We start from the raw sequence: 27,102 nt of genomic DNA, 5'->3' as shown, positions 1-27,102 counted from the left end.
ATATGGCTAACTTTTGATCCTTTTCCCTTCATTATACCTCAAAGTTATCAGTCAGGGTTTGCCTAATTCACAGATCCATTACTCTTCCCTAAGAAAAATAAGTTCAAATGTCACTCGGTCTTTTCCACCCTGGTTAATTCTATTCTATAAGGCAACAAAAGGAAGACCATCAATAAATAATCATTTGGTCACTGCATTTATATAAACTGGTTTTCCAATGAGCATTTTTCTAAGGTTAATTTAGTTAATGTTAATATAATTCATGTTGCATGTTTGAGATTTTTTCATGTAGAAATATATAATCATTACAGAATCTGACTTTTTTCAGTTGCTAATGTGTTTGTCCTTGCATGTAACTATGATTCAGGAATTACTACTTTCTAACTTTACAGTATAACTGAAAACACCACAGCAGGAATAAAAAAGAATACTCATCCCTAAGTGTTCTACCCGTGAGCATTTGCTGATACTTCCTCTGGGAGACATTATCTATGCATCAAGGAAGTGTTCAATAATGCTTGCTAGTGATAGAGGAAACATATCCTCACTACAACACAGTTTTAAAACTTGTTTCTAAATATTTTAATTGCTGTTTAATAATTTCAGCCCTGAACAGTTTAAAATAATGACTTAATACAATAAACTTGGATACTGATACAGTTTCACAATCTTTTCTAGTTTTAATCACTTCAAAAGTAAAGATCTGATCTCTTATCCTTAAGAATCATTTCTAAGCCTTCTTATCCTTTTGAACAGTTCTAAGGCAGGCTATTTTTTCTGACTATAGGGCTGCACAAGTGTTTTGCAGAAAGGAAGTTGTGGCTACAAATTGTATAGGTACATCCCACCTATCCTTAGTCCCTTTCCTCTCCATCAGCATTATCACTTCAACAAAAAGCTTCAGAAAATTAACAAACAGTTCTTTGTTATGTTAGGGCCTCTAGGAAGAATAGAATAGAATAGAACAGAATAGAACAGAACAGAATAGAATAAGACCAGGTTGGAAGAGACCTTCAAGATCATCGTGTCCAACCTATCAGCCAACACCACCCAACCAACTAAACCATGCAACCAAGCACCCATGTGTTAACTTGACACATCATATTGATAGCCCTGATATGCTAAAACTTAATTATTAATAAAACAAATAAAATTAATCAGATTTAAATAAAATTAGTATGAAAGTGCCTTTAACTGTGCTTAGAATGCTCTTAAGCCCCTACTTAAAGAGATGCTCAACAGGTGTAAGGACTCAATGGGTTGCAATAACTTCACAAACTTTTGGGTTACAATTTCCAGGCAATGAGATTATATGAAAATCTGATAGTAGCACAGCTACTAACTATGTAATATGATATTTTATGTGTTTTTTTTTTTTTCTCTAATAGAAAACCTAACTACATCAGACACAAGTCACACAAAACCATAAAATTCCTAGATGCTTTAAAAGTGCCTTTCATGAAACACCAGCTGAGAACTTGCTCCTGAATGATTTGTGACATTTTGAATGACACTATATTCCTTTAAAAAAAATATATATATAAACCATAGAACTCTGGCTCACAAAGCCCTGTTCTTTCTGAAATAAACTGTGGATAATGACAAACTACTGCCTGAAGTCATGATAACTTCTTTTCTGTGACTGAAATTGATTTGTGTTCATTTCCCATTGATTTTATGCCAGAAAGTGAGAAACACAGCTGACATGCTTTGATATTTAATGATTACAAGGAAAATACATCTTTTGAATGCAAACATCAGTTTTGTCTTCTCTACCTGTTGCTCCAAGGGTTTTTTATTCATTTACTTTTGTAAATAACTTTGACTTGAGTTTTAGGTTGCACTTTTAAAAAGTAAAACACAACATATAGAAGTCTATCAAGGAAGTACTTCTTAATACAATAAGCAAATACAAGCCCTCAGCAAGTGAGCAAATGGTACCTCTGCAACTGGATTTACAGCATTGTTTGCTTTATAGACTCACTTTCTTACACATGTATAAAGCCAATGCCTACTTTCTCATCCTTCCTCCTTTGCCTTGAAGAGGATGCCACCCAGATTCTCTCCATGTACCCACCTAAAGGCAACACATCAAAGACATTGCCCAGGATAAGCACAGTATTTAAGCTATCTCATTAATGGTTTATATATTTTTCTTCATAATACACCTACCAGGAAGTACAAAACAATCCTTCTTTTCAGATGTTGAAGTCAGGCAAAGGTATCTGCCTAATAAAAAATTATGGACCTATACTAAGATTTTTTTGCAGTATGCAAGCATGGTTTAGCTTTAGGGCTCTCATGGTGTCTGGAACCACGCTTCCAAAAATGCCCATAGTTATTGTAAATCAGGAAGCCCATGCAGTTTAGTTCAACTACCTTAGACTACACAGTCAGAAAGACAAAGACATATTTGTTTCCATGAAAGAATGTTTTCTAGAGAGATACCATTACTCCCAAGCTATGTGAGCAACCCACTGTCTGCCCATCCTCTCTGCAAGCCCCGTGGCCACTGGATGGAACGTCTTATCTGGGCAGGAACTACCTGCAGAAGGGTCATCATGGTTTCAGCCCAGCCAGTGGGGATTCAGTGCACAAATATCTTCTAAGAACAAGCACAGAGTACTATTGAAGAGATGAACATTCACATCTTCATTGAGAGAATGGACTAGAGCTACAAAAGAATATACATGTTCAGGTACATCCTGAGCAACTGCGATGGCTGATTAGCAAAGGCAGCTCACGCTGAGGCTGCTGTCCACACTATGCAGCTGACCAAAAATGGTCTAGTCCTGTATCATGGGAATGAACACCTTTGATGCAAAAAGGGCTCTTGCATGTATCCTTTGGGTGTCAGAAACTTGGCAGAGGGTTCCTAAAGATATCACTTCATGTTTTTCCCCATATTTTCCTCCCTGTCATAGTAAATGGAGTGTGAGGAAATTAAAAATTATTTCTGTTCTGTGATCTCAGGAACAATTTTTTAGTTATCTGCTCTAACATCACAATTCTTAATGAATAAAAACCACATGATACTCTAACACATATATTTCCTTACTGGTTGGTTAGATACACTGTAAAACTGCAAATTCTTGGTGTATGTAGAAGGCAATTTAAATACCTAGCAACAGAAAGGAAATATTGCTTAACTATAGAGCATTGGATTTTTTTCTGGGGGTTTGTTGTTGTTGTGAAATATAAATGAGACATAGACATACTGGTGGCCTTATAATTCTGTTCTCACCAGTCCGTACTAACTCAAAAAGCTTCTTAAACTATTAAGCTGCAAACTACAGACCTGATGTCCCAATTATCAGTTACAGCCTATGCAAGAAATAATCAAGCTGCAGGTTGAAAAGCAGGTATTGCAATATTTGTTGCTTGTGAGTCGTTTCTGCTTCCACTGAAGTCAGAAGTGAAATATCAACTGACTTCAGCTGAACAAATACAAATGCAGGTTCATATGTTAATATAAATGCAAAACAGAATTAGTATGGAAATGAGTAACATGAACACAAGGAAAGGAAATTTCTATGGAATCTGTGAAGTGAGGCTTGGAAAGGTTAAACTTCTCTCACTTCATGAGCCAGTCTGGGCTCTCTGAACTATTCAGGAAGGCTGTGCTTCTGCAGAGCGATAAAATGGCTTTCATAGAATCACTTTGGTACCTTGGTTCTGATAAGAGCTCAGATTTAAGCATGTAGCTTCTAATAATTGCTTTAATGATTTTTTTTCTAAGCATACAATTTGGCAGAGTAATAAAGAAAGAAAAAGATAAGGCAATTAGCTATATATATATACTAGGCAAAGGTAGACTTGGCAGCTTGGATAATTAGTGCTTTAGAGACAAATATTACTGTAAATGCACAGGCTCTGATAAATGTTATATCAGTTACTTAGCATCAGAAACCCAAAAATCAGTAATAGCATAAAACAGGCTTATTTTTTAAGTTTAAGCCCAGAATTTTGCACTTAGCTCTGCACTTGGTGAAAGAAAAAACCTGCACTGTAAATAACTAAGGAGGCAGTTTTATGGAGGTCTTGCCTAGAATAAATCCTTATATATGAATGGCTCTGCTGAGCTCTTTCTAACTCCTGCCTTCAACAGCAGCCAATAGTCCATCCCAATCACAGTGGCAGGGGTGTAGCGTTCCTTCCTTAATATTCTTTCCCTATATCCAGAAATTACAAGGTCATGGATTTCCAGTGCTGAAAGTGTCTTTTGCTGTGTAATAGCAGTTTTTCTTTCATTCATTTTTTTCAGTCAGTTATTGACATGACATTTTGTGATAAGGAGTTCCTCAGTCTCACTAAATGTTACATAAAAGAATAAGCTGCCTTGCTTGTGTCAGCTGATTTTTTTTTCCCTCCACCGTTCTCTCCCCTGCAAATCACACTGAATGTTTCCAGTTCTTAAACCTGAAAAGCTAGTCGACATTCATTCCAAACTCAGTGTCTCTGTTGTAACAATGGTTTCTGAATGTCCATCCTCTCTACCTCTACCATCCCTATAAAGGCCTGAAGAGGCCTCATCTGATGGCTTAAGTTGCTCCATGCAATTATACCCACTGCCTTTTTCCAGAGTGTTTTGATCTCTACTGCAAGCTTTAGAGGTGGCAGGACTAGAACTAACTTCAAGACAGTATTCAAATGTTGTAGACTAGAGATTTGTACATATGCATATTAGTATTTGCCTTATTCTGTATGCCTTTCCTACTAGCACCTAACACTTGATTTGCCTTCCCCCTCCTCCCAGCCCCCCACCCCCCCCCGTTATTGAGCACTGAACTAACATTTTCATAGACCTATCAATCATAACTCCAAGATCTCATTTCCATGTGATAATAGTCAGCAAGGAATCCATCATTACATATGTAAAGTTAGAATTGTTTATTTCCCATGTGCATCACTTCAAATTGGTCTAGATTGCATTTCATCTCCTATTTTACTGCACTCACTTAGTATGGTAATATCTTTCTTCAGTTCATCATAGACAGCCTTTGGTTATATTATGTTGAAAAACTTGGTATCATCAGCAAAAGCAACCTTACATTCCTACCTTCTGTTTCCTGACTGACTTGTCCCTGCTTGGAGGCTAGAATTCTGCCTAGATTTTTCAGCTTTTTCTCTTCCCCTTCTTTTAATAGTTTTGCAAGGAATCTCTCCCATGCCATTGTGTAATGTTCTGCACTGTTATCCAGTGCCTTCCACAGCAAAACCAACAACTAAAATAGGTAACTTCTGGACAGAAGGAGGGTCAGTACTGCCCACACAGAGATACATAAGAAACCTAAGCCTCAAATGCAAATAAGCAGGTTTTATCGAATGTATTTTCTCATAACTGTATGTTTTCCTTATTCCATTATTATACTCTCCTTTGCTTGCTCCTCAAAAGTCATTAAAAACAGAAAGTGCTGAACTAATCTGCATTTGACAGTTCATTTCAAATAATCTAATATGACACCTTATATATACACCTCACATTTGTAGAGAGAAACACAAATTGTGCATCCCAGCAATTTGATGAATGTTCCTAAGTGTTTTATCCACCAGTAATTTTGAACACCTGAACACATTCCCCAAAGAGTATGTAAAAGCATTTCAGCTTCTCAGCTGTCTCCCTGCTAAGCTCTTAAATAGATTTTGCTAGCAATCTTTCACTGCTCTCTAACAATACAGGCATGGAACTGGAGTCTGAATCATCATGCATACTGGCTAACAGCACAGGCAATACAGATATATAGCACAAATATTTATATAGAGATCCAACTTTCTTCTCTGTAAACTATCAAAGGAAACAGAACCAGTAGCAACATAATATATATTAAACACATCTAGGAATCTGAAATAACTATTGAAAGATTAACTAAAATAAAACTGAAAATAAAATGACTACAATAAAATGTGTAACATGATGTACAAGCACCTGACAACACAGCAGAAAATCCATACAAGAAACTTCCTTTTCTATTCACAGACACAGCCTCAATTCTGTGAGCATCTTTCACTTGAAATCTCCTTTTAAATCCCAGAATTAAAAGGAATAGATGAAAGAGCCTATCCCACCAGCCTTTCCCTACCCTGTTTGTTAGAATGGCCTCATCAGGTAAACTGAAATCAGTAGTATTACACCCAATTAATTTCACAGCATGAATACAAGATAGTGGGTCATGGCAGTTGAGTGGCAATTCTGCATTCCCTTGATTTATTTTAATGGAAAATAAGATGAATTGGCATAGTTTGATACTGCATAACATGACCAGCATCCAAACATAATGGAGATGTTCAAGAGGGGATTGGATGTGGCACTTGGTGCCATGGTCTAGACACGAGGTCTGTGGTGACAGCTTGGACTCGACGATCTTTGAGGTCTCTTCCAACCTTGGTGATACTGTGACATGTGTTCTTTTATTAAAGGTATGGATTGATCACTATCATTACCTTTCTGATACGTAACAGTCCCACTTTGGAAAGACTGTGTGTGACCACTAATTATATTTTGATAAGCCATGTAAGAAGTTTTTGTTTAAACATGAAAAAGAATCTTCAGTACAGGTATTCAACTGATCCTTCTTGCTCTTGTAAATGCTACAGATCACCTGTGTTATCAGAAAAGATGTATCTATATTACCAGGCTGGGACAATAAAAAAAAAGTCAGGATCCATTAATAAGGTGGGAAAATGAGAAACATTACAGGTTTGGATTGGATGTAAGAACAAAACCCCCTTTTTCCACATGAAGACAGTCCACCGTTGGGGAAGGTTGCCCAGTCAGGTTAGGCAAACTCAACTCCTTTGAGATTTCCAAGAAGCAACTGGACACAAACAGGAACAACCAGCCCTCACCTGGTGGTGGATGAACAGAAGTCTGCACTAGTGACCTCCCAAGGCTGTAACAGCTTCAACTATCCTACAGTCTCGTGACCATCCAGGACACTGTCTACAAGCTGATTATATCATTCAGCTCTCATATAGCTTCCTTGCAAAACAGAAAAAACCACCCAGTTTCTGGGTGCCTAGAAGTGTTGACACAAGTGTGAGTGTGTACACAGACATGACACATGCTCTGCCTCGATGACACACAATGCAACCACAATCTCCTCAAAAACATATACTGGGTACCACGTGCTGATTTATGTCACACATATATTGAAGCATATAGGATTTAACTTGAACAGAAAGGCTGCCTATAAATGTCTTTTCTTTTTACTGCTTTTTGACATCTTCTGGGGAGAAAAGTGTGAATATTAAGATAATATGAATAATGCATTATCATATTTTGGAATGAGATTTGCTTTCATGTGGTGACTTTCACAGTGACTGAAAGAATACAAGAATAAGAATGGTAAGCTGTGTGACAGGTAACACAAGTATGCCAATTCCCCTCCCCAAAGCTAAGGGAGCTGGGGTTGCTTAGCCTGGAGAAGAGGAGGCTCAGGGGAGACCTTATTGCTCTCTACAACTACCTGAAGGAAGGTTGTAGCCAGGTGGGGGTTGGTCTCTTCTCCCAGGCAACCAGCCCCAGAACAAGAGGACACAGTCTCAAGCTGTGCCAAGGGAGGTTTAGGCTGGATGTTAGGAAGAAGTTCTTCACAGAAAGAGAGATTTGCCATTGGAATGTGCTGCCCAGGGAGGTGGTGGAGTCACCATCATTGGAGGTGTTTAGGAAGAGACTGGATGGGGTGCTTGGTGCCATGGTTTAGTTGAATAGATAGTGTTGGATGGTATGTTTGACACTTGATGATCTCAAAGGTCTTTTCCAATCTGGTTAATTCTATTCTATTAGTCTGGTATCAGGTACCTGACTATGAGAATTTTGTGTTAGTGTAGGAATCAATGGAATATGTTCTAAATCCTCAGACTGGTGAGAAAAAAAAACAATTTAAAAGCAATTATCTAGAATGTATATATGTAAGTGAAAAATTTAGAAATAGCTAGAGAAAAGCCGTTGAACTATGTTCTCACATTTCTCACAGACCTCTTTTCGCTCCCCAGGCCTTTACTCCCTTTACTATCTGACGGATCTGTATTACTTTGTTACTGCTTAGCACTTCACTGCTACCTTCTGTGAGCTGTTTTTTTTCTACCCTTCCCCTGTATTGTGCCTCCTCCGGAGTTGGCAAGTGTCCAAATAAAAGACCTTTCTTTATTCTTTTCTGCCTCTTCTTTATCCCTTACTGCATTTACAAGGAAGCAAGGGCAGAAAGCACTCCTGCCCTTAATACACACAATTGCGTCTGGCAACTCCCTAGTGTGAACTCCCTTCATCTTGCCCCTTTATTCTATGAAAATAAAAAGCTCTCACCCCATAGCTTGGTGAGTTCTCTTCCAAAGTTTGCTCTCATATTCAGAGTCCTTCAGGAAATTTCAAATAATATATCTGTGATTTATATGAAAAGCTCAGGGAAAAAAGTGTTCTCAAATTCAACCTCACAGTTGTGTCCTGTTCAGGCATGCTGTAAAACCCTGAGCTATCTTCAAAGTCAGTGTTCATATAGTCTGATGGAAACTTGGCTGGGGGAAATGGAATCTCATGTTTAGTGAGGTAGCACAACTCCTCCTTTTATCATTTTCTAACCCATAATTATTCCTCATTGCTGACCTGGGTCCTTTAAAAGTACAGCCATACAAGGGCTAAGAGAAATTGTATTTATCATGTAGGATAAATAACTAGAGGTTATCTTGTTCATGAACTTCCAACACTTCCTCTAGATGTGGAAAGCCCTAGAAGACATCTCTGGCCCTGTATACGAGTTCCTTTAGTGATGTGACCAGAGTGACTAGAACACAGAAATCAGAATGGCATCTTGTACTGAATCAACTCATTTTGTATTGCTTGATACCTGTACGATGAGGTGATTTACACTATTCTCTGATGTGTCAGAAGGATTTCTATACATTTACAAAGAGGCAATTTGTAATACTGTGACCATGAGTTTTGAATTATGCCTACAGCCTCTGTTAATTTTATTCAAATACAATTCAATCTAAGCAATGAGCTCCTCAAAGAACAGAAAAGGTATAAATCAGAAAAGTTTAATGCAAAGACAGTATCACTGCACATTAAAGAATGATCCATACATTAAGGAGAAGCTAAGAAATGATCCTTTTGGAGACGATATTATACCAAGTATCATTTTAAACTATGTCAGATGGGGAATTTTGTGTATTTGGTACTTCCCCAATCAACATTGCTTCTTCACATGGAAAACTCTGTGCATGTATTGTTTCATTACTGATACAAATGTGTGTTAATACACAGACTAGGTTCTTCAGCAATATTTGCTCTCACACATTTGTGTGCAGAACCCACTTATTCCCTCACTTAATCTATCAAGGATTCCTGCTTGAAACAGCATGAAGAAAAATAATTGTAGTTAAATATGGTAAGAATTGCTTTCAAATTAAACCAAGTCCCCTCAAATTCAGAAGCAAGATAAAGACTAAATTTCCTTTTGCTTGGACTTCTGAATTTGAGGGGACTTGGTTTAATTTGAAAGCAATTCTTACAATATTTAACTCTAATATATTTTCCTGTGAGGCTGGTAACTATCAGACCACTGCTTATCACCCTTTAGCATTTATTTGAAGCTGTACTAGGAAGTCACCACAATTCATCATCTATGAAGTAAAACATAATAAAAAGGAGGTGTTTTGAAATTATCTCTTTCTTGCAATCAGTTTATCTATTTATCCTAAGTAATAATCCCTTGACTAGGGGATAAACTTCCCTTTGCCACCTCCTAGTGCAAAATTCCTATGTCTTCTTTAACAGCTATAAAGCCCTGTAATATCCATTCATGATTTTGTGTCCCCGTGACCTGGCTCTATGTTAAAACTGTGCAGGTTCAACAGTAAGCATTAACCCCTAGTTCTTTATAGACTTTTTAATACTTCTTTGCTCTTTATTACTGCAGTAAGGGAGACAGTCCATAATTTAATTATCTGAATTCATGTGAATTCAGATAAACTTGCTAATAAAATTCTTTCAGGAGGAATTAATTTAGAAGCAAGTTTTCATGAACGTTTATCTGAATGTCTGAGAGTTGCCTGAGCTACTGCTGCATTTAGAGACTTCTGAGAAAGACTCAGTGGCTGGCTGACATTGTTTGAATTGCACTGTGAGTTCTAAGAAGTTTCTCTGAGCAGCACATGGGAGGTTAATTCATGTCACCACACGCGTTACCACACACTGCTGAATCCTTTACTTAGTCTTCTTTTTACTTCATTTTTCTCTTAGACAATGTCCTTGGGGTTCCCTCCCCTTTTTCTCTCACCTTTGGGCCACAGCTGTAATTCTCATATTGGAGCTGCTCACTGGCCTCTAAATATTCTCTTTAACAGCTAGTGAGCATGTGCCATAAATGCTGCTTTAAAGAGGGAAAATACAGGATGACTGGCGTTATTCTTTCTTCTCTCTGTTATTGTATTTCCTTAGTTAACTGCATGGGTGTGTTTAGTTAACACAACTACTTATCTAGGAATTTTCCTTTCCCCTAACTAGTAATTCTCAAAATGCATGTGTATTGTGCTATCTTTGTCCCTACTAAGTTCACAGAGTAGGGCTCCATAGTACAATGCATGCTACACTGAGAACTCTCAGATATCTCACAGGACAGAAACTCCTCTCTTTCCTAATCCACTCAGCTTCTAATAAAATTTAGATATTACTCAATGGACTTTCTGCTGCTGCATAAATGTTAGTCTTATGTAGTTTCATTAACAGCTCAGCAGAAGCAGCATTCAGTTCCCCAAAAGAAGAGTCCAAACCCCAAATTGTTATAGAAAAGCAGCCATTCAGAGATTTACAAATGGCAGGTTGTCTGCAGCGAAAGCCAGTCACCTGCCTTTCATTACCAGCATGTAAACTGAGATCATTGCTCCCTTACATAGAGGAGTGTTTAAAATTTGCTGCCTGAATTATGCAATATAATTTTCAGATTTAGTAAGTAATTTGGCATTCCTTATCCTTAGGTATGGATGCTCACTGCTTCAGCAAACAACTACACTGAATTACAGCCCCAACATGGCGATTACATCTGAACCATGCTGAGGCAATGACTCCTGCATGTGCAAATTAAAGAGCCTTTTAATAATAGAGAAATAAAACCATTCATGCAGAAGTCTGCATAATAAACAGTACCATAAGCAGAGCAATAATTATATGTATGTTTTTGCTAAGCTTGTAAAATTGGAAGGAAACTGTAACTCAAGATATGTGAAAGTGTAGGAACAATAAAACACTAATGTCTACGTGTGGAGTCATCATTAATCAGATGATAAGATCAATTTATGAGTATGCAAAGGATTGTGACCTCTGCTGGCCAGACAGTAATTCCAGGGGTTGAGTCCCTGAATATTTTTAGGCTGTACAGCAAACTAAATATTTATAAAGAGAGGTATGGAAAACGCTATGGATTGCAGAAGGATAAGGTTTTCAGCAGTCCACATGCTCAATCATGAGTAATTTTGAGACAAGTAAACATTTTCAAGTTTGACTGGGAGTGTAGGAGGAAGATGAAAAAGCACAGCACCAAGAAATAAAACAATGGTGTGGGAGTAAAGTGCCTACACGTAAAATGATGCAATTATGCAAATTCCAGATGCAAGCTCAGTAAATTAGGGAACTGAGACATGCTTGTAAAGTTGGCATAGGAATGTTTACTTTCATGCTTGTGAGGAGAATGGACCAACATCTGAATTTCAGCAGCTTGAGAAATAAAGTACTTCCCACATCTTCTTTCTCAATTTAAATTAAAATTAATTCAACTAAACCAAACCAAAACAAAAAGAAACCACCAAATTATTACATTTGACAATGCACACAGGCTAACGTCACAGCTTGGTTCCTGCTTCTGCAATGTTCTGTTTCCCTGTCTTATGCCAAGGAAGCTCTGCCACAGGTTGAGTTTCAGTCTGCTGCTGTTCATGCCATCCTGCCTCATGCCAACTTCAAAACAAAAGTGCTGGCTGGAACAAAGTACTATGGGGGCTTGAAGTTCAGATTGTAACATGGGAGGCTTCCTGTTCTGGTTGCTGCTTCTGGGTTGGAGGTTTTTTGGGGTGTTGGCAGGGATGGCAAGACAAGTGGGAGTGGGGTAGCATGCCAATTTTCTTTTATGCTGTTTTTCCCCCACCCTGTATTTTGCTGCACTGCTTCTGCAAATCGACTAAGCTAAGGTAACCATGTGTTGCATCAGAAGATTAACTAGACCAGATTAGAATAAACCAGGTTGGAAAAGATCTGAGATCTTGTGCATATATGTTACCTAATTTATTATTCCCTAATTTATTTCCTTGGGTGGAACATGGTTGAGCTTTTATATTTCCTGAGCCTGGTTAGCTTTCAGGCACTGTGCCTGGAGTTATAAGCCCTAGTCTTGTAACTGTTTTTCCCCCTCTGAGTCCTGAGACATTCTTGTCCAGCATGCTTCAAGGTTTTCAGCAGGCTCACTCCAGAGTCCCTTACAAGAGCATAAAACAACACAGAAGATTTCATGAAGGCTTTCAAACACAATGTCCAGACAACGCCATGAAATATATCATGTGTTCCCATAGCCTTGCTTACTTCTGAAAATACCAGTGAAACCCAAATACTTCCCTGCTGTGCACTAGATCTACAACCCTTCTGCATGACTTGGAGCTGTTGTCAGAATAGGCTGGGGAAAGTACTTCTCCTGCAATATATCATCCTTAGGCCTCTCGGCAACTTGACAATGGAAATGGTTCCATGTTTACAACCTGATGAAGACTTCTACACTACACCTAAAATAGTGACACAAGCAGTACATCCTCTGCCTAGCCCATACTTCAGGCAAGCATCATTTTCCCTTGGCCTCTGCTTTCCTGGAAAGCAAATAAAAACACAAGGGCTCCAAGACAGCCACAGTATACTTTCCTCTATCTCTAATTGGGATAATTACAGGATGAACAGGTTTTCACAAAGGCTTGCAGTAACAGGATGAGAGGGAATGGATTGAAGCTGGAAGAGAGTAAATTTAGACTGAATATTAGGAAGAAATTCTTTACAGTGAGGATGGTGAGACAAAGGCACAGGTTGCCCAGAGAAGTTGTGGATGCCCCTTCCCTGGAAGTGTTCAAGGCCAGGTTGGATGAGGCCTTGAGGAACCTGGTCTAGTGGAAAGTGTCCCTGCCCATGGCAGGGCAGCCAGATGATCCTTTAGGATCCTTCCAACTCAAACCATCCTATGTTTAAGATAAACGACAGCATATCAAGTGTTTAGTCTAGAGGCAGCCCAGTTGTCAGAAGAGAATGAACAGACATCAAGGGATTTATCTGACCAGAGCTACATCCATACTCTTTTTTAGTAAAGAGAGAACAGAGGAAAGCCCCCAGAATATACCTAGGACACATCAACTGTAGTTCTGCATGCAGCAGTACTGAGATGTAATTGTTGGTAAACCCCTATTGGTATTTTCCCTCAAATCCTATAAACAAAATATCAAGCCTATGAATCAGTACATGTGTTAGAATATAAAACAGTGTGAGATATTTTTCTATTGTACTATCCTAACATTGTCACAGCATGCTATACTCTCAAAGTATCCAAAGATTGTAACTAGAGAGAATATGATTTTCCCTATGGAAGGCAGTACTTCTTTCCTTATCCAGCTGGAAAGAATTTGGGAACTACCACCTGCAATACCTAGTTTCCACCAATACTGTACAGATAAACTGAGCCAGGGTAAATCACATTTTTAAAGAGTACTTCATACCTTCTTTTGTGGTGAAAAATGAGATTTTATTTAACTCTAATGATGAATGAATGCCTCAACCTTCCAGAAAAATATGGTCCTGGGAGTCAAATTAAACAACTCATAAAACAAGGTATGGATTATCAATGTCTGCTTGCTGGCAGTTTGTTTGAAGGCTCTTGTGCAGCAGCACTTAAGAAACCTGTGGCAGATGCATAGATGGGCTCCAGCTCCCCGTGGCTGTACAGTGAACAACAGAGGCAACATAAACCCAGCAGCTCTTTATGATATTACTTTGATTGCATTTCAGAAGCACTATGTCCTTAAAGACAGGGCTGTACTGTAGAAAAAATAATTCCATAAGCAGTAAATCTTTATGAAATACCTTCTGAAATCCTTTCAGCAGTGACTTCATTTCTCCTCTATATCTCTATGTTCTCCTGCATTTCTTTTCCCTTTTTCCTTCTCTGCCCTCCATTCCCCCTGGATGTATGCAACTGACACTGGAAACATTCTTTCATTTAGCTTAAAACCTGGTGACAAGTCCTTGACATCCTGAACATTTAATTTTGTGACTCAAATGTTCTTTTATTATGATTTATCATGAAGAATCACAGCCTCAGAATCAAGTACTGTAGTCCAGGGATGCCTCCTAACTCCTGAACAGCATCTGGTAGGTCCTTAGAGTTATCCCAGTATGAATGGCTACACAACTCCTCCTTTTATCAGGAATTTGTCTCTACTTCACCTTAGAGGTGGAAGGAGACAGAGATAGAGATCTCTTTACATGATCTAACAAAGAAAAGCACAAGGCAGTAAAGGATGAGACCCAAACTTACCATATTTGTTTTTAAATGCTTAGGACGGCTGTGCCTACAGTAGCAGTCATCCTGCACCAACACTTCTCTGTTCTCCTCTTCCACATCCTAGTCCTTGTCCCATTCTGGTTTTTCACCTATCAGTTCAAATTCCACAACAGAATCTCTTCATTTTCCTAATTTCTTAATGCAAACATTCCCTGACTCTTTCCCTGCATTCCACTTTGGCAGAAGTAATTCACTAGCAACTTTTAATGCTGACTCCAAGTGTCCTGTGGCCCTTTAATGGACTTCGTTACTTTGGCATTGTGCAATTACACCATGATCACAGGATGTCAGGGGTTGGAAGGGACCCAAAGAGATCAAGTCCAACCCCCCTGCCAGAGCAGGACCATATAATCTAGCTCAGGTCACAGAGGAACACATCCAGACAGGCCTCGAAAGTCTCCAGAGAAGACTCCATAACCTCTCTGGGAAGCCTGTTCCAGTGCTCTGTGACCCTTACAGTGAAGAAGTTCTCCCTTGTGTTGTGGTGGAACCACCTGTGCTGCAGCTTACATCCATTGCCCCTTGTCCTGTCCCAGGGAGCAAGTGAGCAGAGCCTGTCCCCTCCCTCCTGACCCCCAGCCCTCAGATATTTGTAAATATTTATTAAATCCCCTCTAAGTCCTCTTTTCCAGACTAAAAAGCCCCAGGTCCCTCAGCCTCTCCTCACCAGGCAGTGCTCCACTCCCCTAATCATCCTCATAGCCCTCTGCTGGACCCACTCCAGCAGATGGCTGTCCCTCTTGTACTGGGGAGCCCAAAACTGAACACAGTACCTGAGAGGAGGTCTCCCCAGGGCGTTGATCCTGCTTTGTTATTTACAAGAAACCTTGTGGCATCAACTATCAAAATAAAGAGGTTTTTCTTTAGTTGCAAAAAAGTGTTTTTAAGAATGTTAAGCATGTTATTAGTATAGGCATATATATATGTGTATATATATATATCATACATGCTTTTAGTCTTTTTTTTTTTTTCCCCCTTTTTTTGAAAAGAGGATAGACCAGTTGGTTTATTTCTAGTATCAACAGTCTGTAAGTCTTTTCCAACTGGCAAAATGGACTGCACTGCAAATGCTGATCAAGGAATTTCACTTATTTCTTGCAAGGTGACTGCAACATAGATTGATTGGATTTTCTGCAGCAATAGAAAGGTTAAATATTTCAAATTAGAGCTCAAAGCCAGACTTGACACTGACTGAATACCTTCATAAGCTACAACTGACCTCAGACCATCCTTTTTCTCGCTGTACTTAATTTCTTTGAAATACTAGATGATTCAGACTTTCCTGCTAAAGCAAGTGCAACTTGTTCTTGTAGTGTTTAAAACACACTCTGCAGAGCCTTTCAAACACCACAGGAGGCAAAACGCTTTAATAACATAATTTTTCTGATAAAAAGCCCTAAACCCCAGGAATGAGAAGTCAGCTTCATTTACAAGCTATATTAACTTTTAAAATGTCTACAATAGGAGGGAACACCATGAAGCCTGGCAATAAAAGCAGCACTATGAAATAAAGACAGCAGACAGTGAAAGAACAGCGGATCGCACCGTAAAGTCAAGGTCCCAGGCTACCTTTAAATAAGGTAGCTCAGGTCCCAGAAGTAATCTTACTGTGACAGCAGGGAGCTCGGGTAAGCTGAGTGAATGCTGGGAAATGACAAATTTTAGTTAACATTCTGACCTCTCTGTGTAGCAAGCACTTTCAAGGACAGAGAAATGTTGAAAAAGATATGTTTTCAAGGGACAGAAAATAAACTAACCAGGTAGTAATCATCATCCCCTTCCTAGTCATAAATTTCATGCATTTGAGTTCAAATTCAGAATTGTGTGTGCTTTGAAAACTTAGAACAGATTACCAAAGTCAAGCAGCAGTTGTGATCTGCATGTCATTGCCATGATTAATTTCTGAACCAAATTCAAATTACTTTGTTCCACCCAAATGCTAACCCAAAGCTAATGCATAAGAAATTTCCCCCCCCCCCAAGAGCTTCAACTTCCTGAGTTCTTTATCAGAAGCAGGCTATCAAAGCACTGAAATTTAAAAACAGATGTTAGCTTCTTTGTGCAAAGGTAGCTGACGTAAACCCAATGTTTGCCATGAAGCTGATCACGAGTGTTTTGGATTGTAAACAAATCCAAACTGAAGGACAGACTTCTGAACTGTTATTTACAAGTCACAAAAGCAAGGGGAAGTTGTAAAATACAGGAAATAAATCAAAGGGAATAGAAAATAATCAATCTGTGTATGAACTGGGGGAGACCAGATTAGATGCAACTGAACATAAACAAAGAGATGACTGAGCTCATAACCATCTGTAAACTCTCAGTCTTCCCTAGTGGAAGATGTAGTGGTGAACGGACACAGCCTCTAATCTCTCTGCTAACTCCAACTGGCAATTAGCTTAGTCCTGAACACATCCCTGTAAATTGTTACTTTCTTTCACTGATATGACAGGAATTAGTTTTATAATTGATGTTAAAGATATTAAATTGCTTTGAAGCTCTAACAGATTCCTCACCTAAATAAATACTAGCTTCAACAGAGACTGTTATTTTGTGTTCTACTTGTGTAACTGGATATTGCTCTCAGGATAGTTGATGACTTATGTAAAGAAACGTCGATGCTTGTTAATTTTAACTTCCAGTGAATATGCTCCTATCTACAGATACACACACAGCACTGATGGCAGTTTCTCCATTGACCATAAGAAACAGTCTTTATAGAAGAATTCAAGCAAATGCATTCTTGGATTATTGCATGCAAATGCCTGTATGGCAGCCTTGCTACCAACTTTGGAGTGTCACAGACTATGCAAATGAGGAAAACTTTTCAACATCTAGGTACTCAGGGCTTGATTATACCATTCTCAGAATCAGCACATTTTTGTCCCTAAGCAGCTTAGAGCTTCAAGACTAGTCACAAAGACAGGAGAATTCACCAATAATTCTACCAATAAAAGCTTCAGAATCTTGCCTATGCCTTCACAAAATAAGCAGCTTAGAGCTTCAAGACTATTCACAAAGCAAGAAAGGAGAATTCGCCAATAATTTTACCAATAAAAGCTTCAGAACCTGGTCTATGAATATACAAAATATGTAGCTGTGGCCAGGTGAGCCTATAAGAGAAAAACTGATTCCTTCCTCATTATATATACTCTCTTTTTATATATATTTACATGACCATAATGGTCATTATTGAAGATTTTTTTTCCCCCTTGCTTAGTTTTTTTTTACTGGGCAGCCTTCCTCAAACCTTACTTTTGAGATCAGTTGTGGTGCATGCACTATCAGTGCATCCAAAACAAGTAGAGCATCTGCATGTTTTGTGGAAAATCACAGCCAGAGACTTCTAGAGGTGAAAAAAGGAAAAGAGAAGAAATTACACAGACTTGGATTACATCCTCAGAAAGTATTTTGAAGAGAAGGGAAACAAAGCCAAGTGTGCTCTCTTACCCTGATAAAGAAACAGCTTACAAAGGTTCCTACCTGCAGGCACAATAGCAGCAACTGTAGCATCTAACCTTTCTCAGCCATAATCTAGAACATTGCCACTTTCTATTAGCCAAGAAACAGGAACTAGAATTACTTATACTGATCTACACAAGTCACTCACTTTGCTCCAGCGCATTTTGATGACTTAATTAGGAAGACGGTGCAGCATATGTGGTTTCCAGCCAGGTTCATCACAAAGGACACATCAAAGGAGAAGAGTTTTGCCTTCTACAGCTAGATTAAAAATAGGGATTTCTTCATTAAGGGTCTTGCAGCTGACTGTGCCTCATGGTTTGTCTCCATCTATTCAGACAATTAAATAAAGTGTCATGCTTTATTTCTTTTTAAAGGTTAATAAAGAAACTGTGAATTGAAGTACAGCTGGCAATCTTCTTATTTATTAAGACCTCAGTACACACAGTGACAATCTCTGGAAGGCAAGGCACATGCTGGGATTTCCTGCCCCTGCTTTTAATATGCCCTCTTTCCAGACACAACAGTTCTACCAATAGGAATTACAAATCTTTGTCATTCTACCAAGGAGTGAGAGGGAAAAAGAAAAAAGTCTCAAACCCCCCAGAGTAACAGGGAAAAACCTATGGTCACGCTATAAAGAGAACAAATGTGAGACAATCTAGGTACTTTGAAAATGTGTTGATGTCAACCAAAGGAAAAAAGCTGGTTAAATGACAAAACTGTAAAAATCAGCTGGCATACATCTGATAGAGTCAGGGCAAATATAGCCACAACATTCCCAGTTAAGAAAAAAACGGCCATGCAATTTTACTTCTATCAGCAGGGATGGACAGCCAGATAAATTGCACGATCATTATGTAGAGAAATTAACTGAAAACTATACAGAAGATTTACTACTCAATTTCTATTTTCTGATAATAAGAAATTATGATCTCTTGTGCTATTAAGTAGCCTAGTTTGTACAGTCACAAAGGAAATTATATCTGGTAATATACCATGGAAACGTGGGTCTTGGATAGCAAATATCTTGTATCAGAGCATAATGTGACCTAGCATTAATTCATGTATATTAAGATATGGGAATATAAATGAGGGAAAAATATTTTTCAAGGATGTCATATTATCCTGCACTTCAAAGAAAGATGAATACTCCATGAGGCAAGGTAACTTTTAAGAAAAGTTAGTAACTGGTAATTCTGTGCTATTAGATGTACTGACACATGTATAGAAATACACAGTGAACAAATTAGATGACCTCAGTTGGTACTGAGGTTCAAGTATGGCCTATGAACATTGCATAGACAAGAGAGAAAGAAGAGGCTGACATAAACACAAGCACAATGTTTACAATAGAATAGGGTAGGGTAGACCAGACCAGGTTGGAAAAGACCTTCGAGATCATCAAGTCCAAGCTATCACCCAACACCATCTAATCAACTAAACCATGGCACCTACAGCCTCATCCAGTTTCTTCTTAAAGAGCTCCAGTGATGGTGACTCCACCACCTCCCTGGGCAGCTCATTCCAATGGCAAATCTCTCTTTCTGTGAAGAATTTCTTCCTACCATCCAGCCTAAACAGATGGCAGTTTTTCTCTCTTTAAATTTGAATTTTATTCAGTCTAAACAGAGTCCCTTCTTTGCAGGGGTTAGTAAAAATGTGAGAGGGGGTTGTTTAGTTTTTGGGGGGGGCATGGGGTGCTGTTTGGTTGTTGTTGTTTGTTTTATTATTGATTTTTTTTTTTTTAGACTTGAATCACTGACTGGTTTTTATCTGCCCTGATTTAATTGGATGTGGATGCCAGAAGCACATCTTTCCAAGTATTTCTTGACTGCATCAAGGCCCAGACTGCCTGCTTACCCCCTCTGAATTACACCTTGAATACTATAATCTACAAACTTGGTGGCAGTCATGACTGGAAACAGCATATTAAGTCACCATCCCTTGCTACACATCACTTACAGATATATTTGTCACAGTTATATTAAACCAGGATAACAAAAAAAAACCCAAAAAGTAATTTTTGGCCAAGAGTAACTTTTTATAAACCTATGAAAATGAAATTACCAGAGGACATGCACCAAAACTACAGTTTGTCAACAGAAGAGTGTCCTTGAAGATGGTCCTTTCAAGAGGAGAAGTTGTATAATGGAAAGTTAAGAACACAACAGAGAATCTGTGGTCCTGGTTGGTAAGTTGAACTTGAGCTGGCAGTGTGCCCTCAAGCCAGGGAAGAACACAAACAAACTGAAGTGCTTTAATGAGACCATATCCAGCAGGTTACAGGGTCATTGCTTGCCTCCAGTTGTCATTCACGAGTCTGCACATGGAAGAGTACATCTAGTTTTGGGCCACTGATCCCAAGAAACAGAAAAAGGGAGAGCCCAGAGGACAGACTCTGAGATGGTCATAGGACTGAAGTGTATGAGATACTGGGAGAGGCTAAGGAAGAAGTATAAGGTAGTGCTTTAATTAGAGTCTTCATCTACCTTGAAGAAATTTTTCAGGAGACACAGACTCTCCTCAGACATTTACAGTGAAAGGACAAGATGCAAGGGTGACAAATTGCAATGCAAAAAGTTCCTGCTGCCTCTAAATAGAAGTAAAAATTCACCTTGAGACTCATTTAAAGTGGTTATGAAATCACCATTTCTGGAGCTGCTCAGAATGCAGCTGGACATGGCCCTGTGCAACCTTCATAACTCTGCATATAGCATTGTTTTGAGAATTAACAAACCCCAGCCTAAAATGACCTCCATGTGCCTTCTAACCTATTTGTTTCCATCAATCTATGAGTTCTTACAACAGAGCTACATGCTTCCAGTCTGATATTGAGATGCATGTTTTCAATCAAAACTAGCTAAATGTTATCCTCACTTGGGCTGAGATTCAACGAAAGAGTGAGTGGAATTTGCATGGAATTTGAGGACCTCTATTTAAAAATCTGACCCTGTTAAATCATGTCCTTCCATCTTTAGAATTAACATTCCTCTGGGACTTGAAGCTCTATTCCTGAGAAGTCATAGCTTTACATAAGTTTTCAGGGTTTCTATTCTTTGCCTGATTTCCCCTGTGGTCTACATGCCAGACTTTGTTTTGTGATGCAGCAAGTAAGTATTTCAGAGCACCTGGACAGCAGTTATGAACATCAGTTTACTTTAAAACAATACAAAATTATAACCAAACTGCCATCCTTAAAGATGTGAGTTCAGCTGTTGGATCACTTGCTCAGAAAGGGTGAAAGCAACCCTCAGGTACCTCCCAGCTGGAAGAATTTATATTCATATCCCTTACTCTTTGCGAGGTGTCAGAGGAATACTGGCCATTTAATTTCCTTAGCTCAATGAATCTTCACTCTTCCTTTACAGCCTCACAATCAGGGGCTTATGTGAGATCTGAGCTCCTGAGTTGCTGCCAAAAGACAGCATCAGTTAAACTGTGGGTTGAGTTGGGTTTAATTCAATATTTACTTTATCAACATAATTTCCAGAATAAATCTGCACAATCATAAAATAATCTGAATTCTTCACCTGAACTACCTAATGCCTTTTTTCAGATCATTGAGAGATTTATTTTGGATGTTTGGCTGAAAATTCATTCAGGCACTTAAAAGTACAGAAGAATGAAAGAATACACATCACATTATACAAGATGCTGATCTTAATGAAGCAGCAAATTAAGATCTTTCGGTGCTAGGGACCATTTTTTCAAGGTATCTTCAAAGGTTGCAGGGAAACAGCAACTGTAGACAGCAGTAAGGTCTCCTCTGAGCCTCCTCTTCTCCAGGCTAAATACTCCCAGCTCCCTCAGCCTCTTCTCATAGGGCTTGTGCTCCAAACCCCTCCCCAGCTTTGTTGCCCTTCTCTGGACACACTCCAGCAGCTCAACCTCTTTCCTAAACTGAGGGGCCCAAAACTGGACACAGGACTCAAGGTATAGTCTTACCACTGCTGAGTACAGTATCACAGTATCACAGTATCACCTAGGTTGGAAAGGACCTCGAGGATCATCGAGTCCAACCTGACACCGCAGACCCCATGACTAGACCATGGCACCAAGTGCCACGTCCAATCTCCCCTTGAACGCCTCCAGGGTCGATGACTCAACCACCTCCCTGGGCAACCCATTCCAATGCCGAATGACTCGCTCGGTGAAGAACTTCCTCCTCACCTCGAGTCTGAACCTCCCCTGGCGCAGCTTGAGACTGTGTCCCCTTGTTCTGGTGCTGGTTGCCTGGGAGAAGAGGCCAACTCCCTCCTGGCTACAACCACCCTTCAGGTAGTTGTAGAGGGCAAAAACAGGGGCAGCATGGCTTCCCTGCCCCTGCTGGCTACACTCCTCCTGATCCAGGCCAGGATGCCATTGGCCTTCTTGGCTGCCTGGGCACACTGCTGGCTCATGTTCACCCTACTGTCAACCAGTACCCACAGGTCCTTTTCTGCCTGGCCACTCTTGTCTCTCGTTCCTGCTGCTCTTTTTCTACCCTATAAGAGGTCAAATCCTGGGCTGATTCTCTTCAGGATTTCAGTAAACATCCATGATAATCAGAGAGCTGTTTTGTGGTCATCATTTTTCCTTTTAAATGTACACTAGAGAAACATATTTGTCAAATTTATATGTGCTATGTGTGTTCTATATATGCTAGGCCCTGTTGCACATTTGTGTGGCCTAGAGGAAAGCTATTTCCTGGAGAAACAATGTGATTTAAAAATAAAAGTAATATTTTTCACTTGAAAATGATGGAACTATATCAGGCTTTCTAGTGCACTGTTGGTCTTTGCTCAGGTACTGAGAGTCAATAAGTGCATACCATGGAATTCTACAAGCTTCTGTCAGAGTGTCTCCAAAATGTGGGTTCAAACTAAGTGTTTTTCTCCTCATCTCCCCACAATCTAGAGAGAATTGTGTTACAAAAACTTCTTAATAATGAAGACCATTCAAAATTTGGGTTTACAAGGCTTTCTTTTTGTCCTGATATCTCTGTAAAGCTCAAGGATTGACTAGATTCCCCATTTCTAGCATCTGTTCCAGTTCAGATAGAGAATATGTCCACAAAACAGCCTGTGAAAGGATCTGCTCCAAAGCTACGGTCTGGATTAGCACACCACAAACCTGAGAGGTTGCACTCATTTATAGGTTGGACTCGATGATCCTCGAGGTCCTTTCCAACCTAAGTTATACTGTGATATTTCCATTGCCATGAAAAATACAATTAGTTTAAATTATTAAAACCTCGCTGCAGATCAGACTTATAGTTCTATGGCTTTTGTTTTGACAATGCAGTAAATGGGAACTTTAAGACAATGGAATGACTTAACTGAAACCACAGATCTCAACATATGGATCTTAAGATAATACAGCATTAGTTAATGCCATGTTTTCTTACGCTAGCACAATCCAATACCGACTATCGAGTTTTCCAGCTCTAAAATATGCAGAGCAACTGGAAAGAAAAATCACATCCTTCCCAGATAATGCTCAACCCCTGATTAAATAAAGATGTGTGAAGGCAGAGATACTTCATGCCCCAGGAGACAGCCATAGTGGAATTGCAAGTGTATTTTATATGTGAATTAGAGGTAAGATGTAATGACATGAGATGAAAGGCTCAGCCATGGTTTTAATAAAGGGGGGAGACAGTACTTCCCTGTGGACCTCAGATGCAAAAAGGAGACTCGACAAGAATATATGAAAAGATTGAGCAAAAACTACAACAAATGTTTCAAACTTACAAGACCACCATTAAAATTCATTACATTTAACTGAAGTTGAGAATTCTAATTCTAAGGGTAAGGTTTAACACGCTTCTGATAGTTTGTCACGTGAAATTAAAGTCATGCCATCAATAAGCTGGAGCAACGTTCAGGTTTTGCATAAGAGAAGAGTTTGAAAACATAGACTTTCATTATTAAAAGGTGATGATCTAAAAGTAATTTCAATGAATGTATTATTCAGAAAGCATTTTTTTAGTGAAATAAAACAGTGGAGTAACACCACGATCACAGATGGTTCAGATGCTAAGGTACTCCTAGCAATTACTAGGAAAAGATGTTACATATTGCTCTATTGATATCTTTTATGGATACAGGGGAATTCCAAAGAACCATTATTTCTTCCTTTATTCCACCTCAACTATCCCTCCTCCATTAAACACAGTAAAAAAATCTGAGATTTTGTACAGGTTTCTGTCTTGCTCTACATTAAAACAAAAGTAGGAGAGAAATATATTTGTAAGGAAGAGACATGAAAAGAGCAAAATGAATGGGATGGACTGCTTAGAGGGAAAAAAACCACGTTTAAAAATCCTGCTTCATTTGATCTTTTGTGATAATCACACTCCTGGCACCCTGCCAGCAAGGCTGAGCACGCTGACGTCTGGCCAAGTGCACTAATCTCTCGGTTCAAGTCTGAGGTCTGTGATGAAAATTACAAAGCAGGGACAAAAATCAAAATGCCACCTGTGATTTTGTGCTGAAACTAATTTGATGGGGAAAGTAATGCAATGCAAACAGCCTTTTTAGTGGGGTGTACAAAACTAAGACTAAATTGAAACCAATAGAAGCGGATGGATGTAGCTATCATGCAAATACATTTGGAACTGCAGGCATTCCTTTTTAAAAGACTGGTAGATGTCTTTGTGACAAGTAAATTGCTTTGAAATGGTGTTTGAAGTCTGAGGTCAAACTTTTAAAATGATAATTTTAACTTACATCTTCCTTTATTCTGGAATCTTTTTGCCTCTCCTGCATAACACAGTTGAAATCAACAAAACCAGAAATAAAACTATCCAAAAACTCAATTCATTTCCATAATTTGCTTTCCACGAACAACCATTCATTACAGGTCAACATATCCCTACAGGAAAAAGTACCTAATCCTTTCTCTTCACATTCAGTAGTCTAAATTTGAACTAGAAGCCCACAGTTATATAGAGAGAATTGTAAAGCCACAAAATTCTGCATGAATAACAAATTCAACTTGAAAATCCATCCAGTAGAATCTTCTTTGTTATCAGGCAGACACAATGTAGAGGGGAAAAAAGGCAGCCACACAAAATCAGCGTGCCACTTTCTTTCTGCCTGTTGTTTTTCTGTATTTCACTGAAAGGCTGTGCATTACTAGCACTACTTATCAAGGTTTGGTTGGATTCTTCATAAGAAATCTTGAAGATGATTTAGAATGACTAAGAAGCTGTTTTCACAGATTTACTGTAGGGAAAACAAACACACACACCCCCCAAAACAACACCAAAAACCCACATCAAAACCAAACCATACCAACCCCACCCCCAACCCTACACACAATAAAACAGATTTTGTTTCCTCTATGTAACTTCAATAACAATCTACTGTTCATTGAAGTGATAGAAGTTACTCATTTTACCACTACATTCTACTTAAAGTTAGATGATATCTTGCCATTTTAATACATACTTCCTACTCCTCTCCACACTAGCAAGACTTGCCACATGCAAGCATCAGAACAACTCCTTGTCTCTAGGACTTCCCTGGAAAACACTGCATTTCAGCTATATAGAAATAGTTGCTGCTATTTCCTTCTTCTTCAGGAAGGTTCTCTATAGATTTCCTACTCTCTTTTACATACAAGTCTTTTTCTGCACTCTCTATTTCTTCCCTCCACCAACAGGACTAACCAAAAGAAAGCTTTTAAACAGCCACCTTAACCTTCTTATATTTATATATTCAAGCCACTATATTTTCCTTTGCAACTGAGAAAAAGCAACTCATTGCAGCACAGACAACGAAGCAGCTATTAAAGCCTACTTTAAATGTGAAGATATGCTGATACATTTCTTAACTACACACACACACACACTCTCCAATACACAGAAAGAACTCCAGGTATATGCATGCACATATTCACATGGTCAACAAGAACGATTCATAAAGACATAGAATTACATGAACATTTATATTTAAATAGAAGGTACCTACCTGGGATGAGTTGACCCAGTAACTGATGGCAACTGGAAAGACTGAATACAGCTACTATGACCAAAAAAGGATAATGTTTCCATGTCATGATGTGTCCTTCCTTGCATTACACCAACTCAGCAGCGCTAACGTTACCTGCAATACGCAATGGAAATAAGAATAGACAAATTAATGAGAAATGTAAGGTACTTCCAAATAGTTTTGTTCAATCCAACTCCACAAAGTATGCTGGTTGCAATACAGCTTTAGCTAGTAAAATAATGTTGCATCTTCTAACAATTACAAAGTTGTAAGCATTATTAACTATCCTTGCTAAGCAGACAACCCCAAAACATGATTTAAAGGGAAACATGAAAAGTCCCACAGTGCACATGTAGAGTGCTGCATGTTGTTTGGTCATGCAACCCAAGAAATTGCTGAGTTCTGCAAGACAATTCATTGTAGGCTTAATCCATCCCAGTTCAAGGAAATACTCAAACAGACCTAAGTTATAAATGCTTCAATTCCAGCTCTTTGGCTTTTTGTACAAGCAAAGGTGACATTTTACACAAGTCCTTTTGTTATGATGTGGATGAGGATTAGGGATAATTCTATCAATTACTCTTAACTGTTAAGTTAACTTTCTGGTGAGTCCTGTGCTCTTAAAGGAAGAAAATTTTAATTTAACTGGCAGAAAACTGAAATCTTATGAAGGAAGAAAATATTTTGAATCAAAATGTAACTTTCACACTCATTTTTCTGACCACCACAATCGTAGGTTGGAAACGTATTCCAAACTTCACCTCTTTGTCCTAATTATTTCTTTATAGCTTTCTAAACACAGGAAGATGACTTTTAGACAACCTTTAATCTCCAATATATTGCATATGGTTCATGTCAAGTTCTTGAAGACAAGAGAATCATAGCATCATTTTGGTTGGAAAAAGCCTCATTGAGTCCAGCTGTCAACCTAACACCACCATGGCCACTAAACCAAGTCCTGAAATGCCATTAGGGTTTTTTTTTTGCATGCCTCTGGGGATGTGACTCCACCACCTCCCTGGGAGGCTGACCACTCTTTCAGTAGAGACATTTTTACTAATATCCAATCTAAACCTCCC

The 27,102-nt window shown here is 38.8% G+C and overlaps 1 protein-coding gene across 1 annotated transcript in view; it reads right to left on the bottom strand.

Annotated features, from left to right (window-relative positions):
- Positions 1 to 26,120, bottom strand: part of ROBO1 (roundabout guidance receptor 1) — a 633,792-nt gene extending 607,672 nt beyond the window's left edge. The window contains exon 1 of the mRNA XM_068144423.1: positions 26,003 to 26,120. Coding sequence (XP_068000524.1) covers positions 26,003 to 26,090 — 88 coding nt within the window. The 5' untranslated portion in view covers positions 26,091 to 26,120. The remainder of the gene's footprint in view (positions 1 to 26,002) is intronic.
- Positions 26,121 to 27,102: the final 982 nt, after the last annotated feature.

The sequence above is a fragment of the Melanerpes formicivorus genome, unplaced genomic scaffold, assembly GCF_026170545.1.
Source record: "Melanerpes formicivorus ecotype bairdi unplaced genomic scaffold, bMelFor1.0.p_v2 SCAF_11, whole genome shotgun sequence".
In the NCBI taxonomy this organism is placed as follows: Eukaryota; Metazoa; Chordata; class Aves; order Piciformes; family Picidae; genus Melanerpes; species Melanerpes formicivorus.
This window is presented reverse-complemented; position numbering and strand designations above follow the sequence as displayed.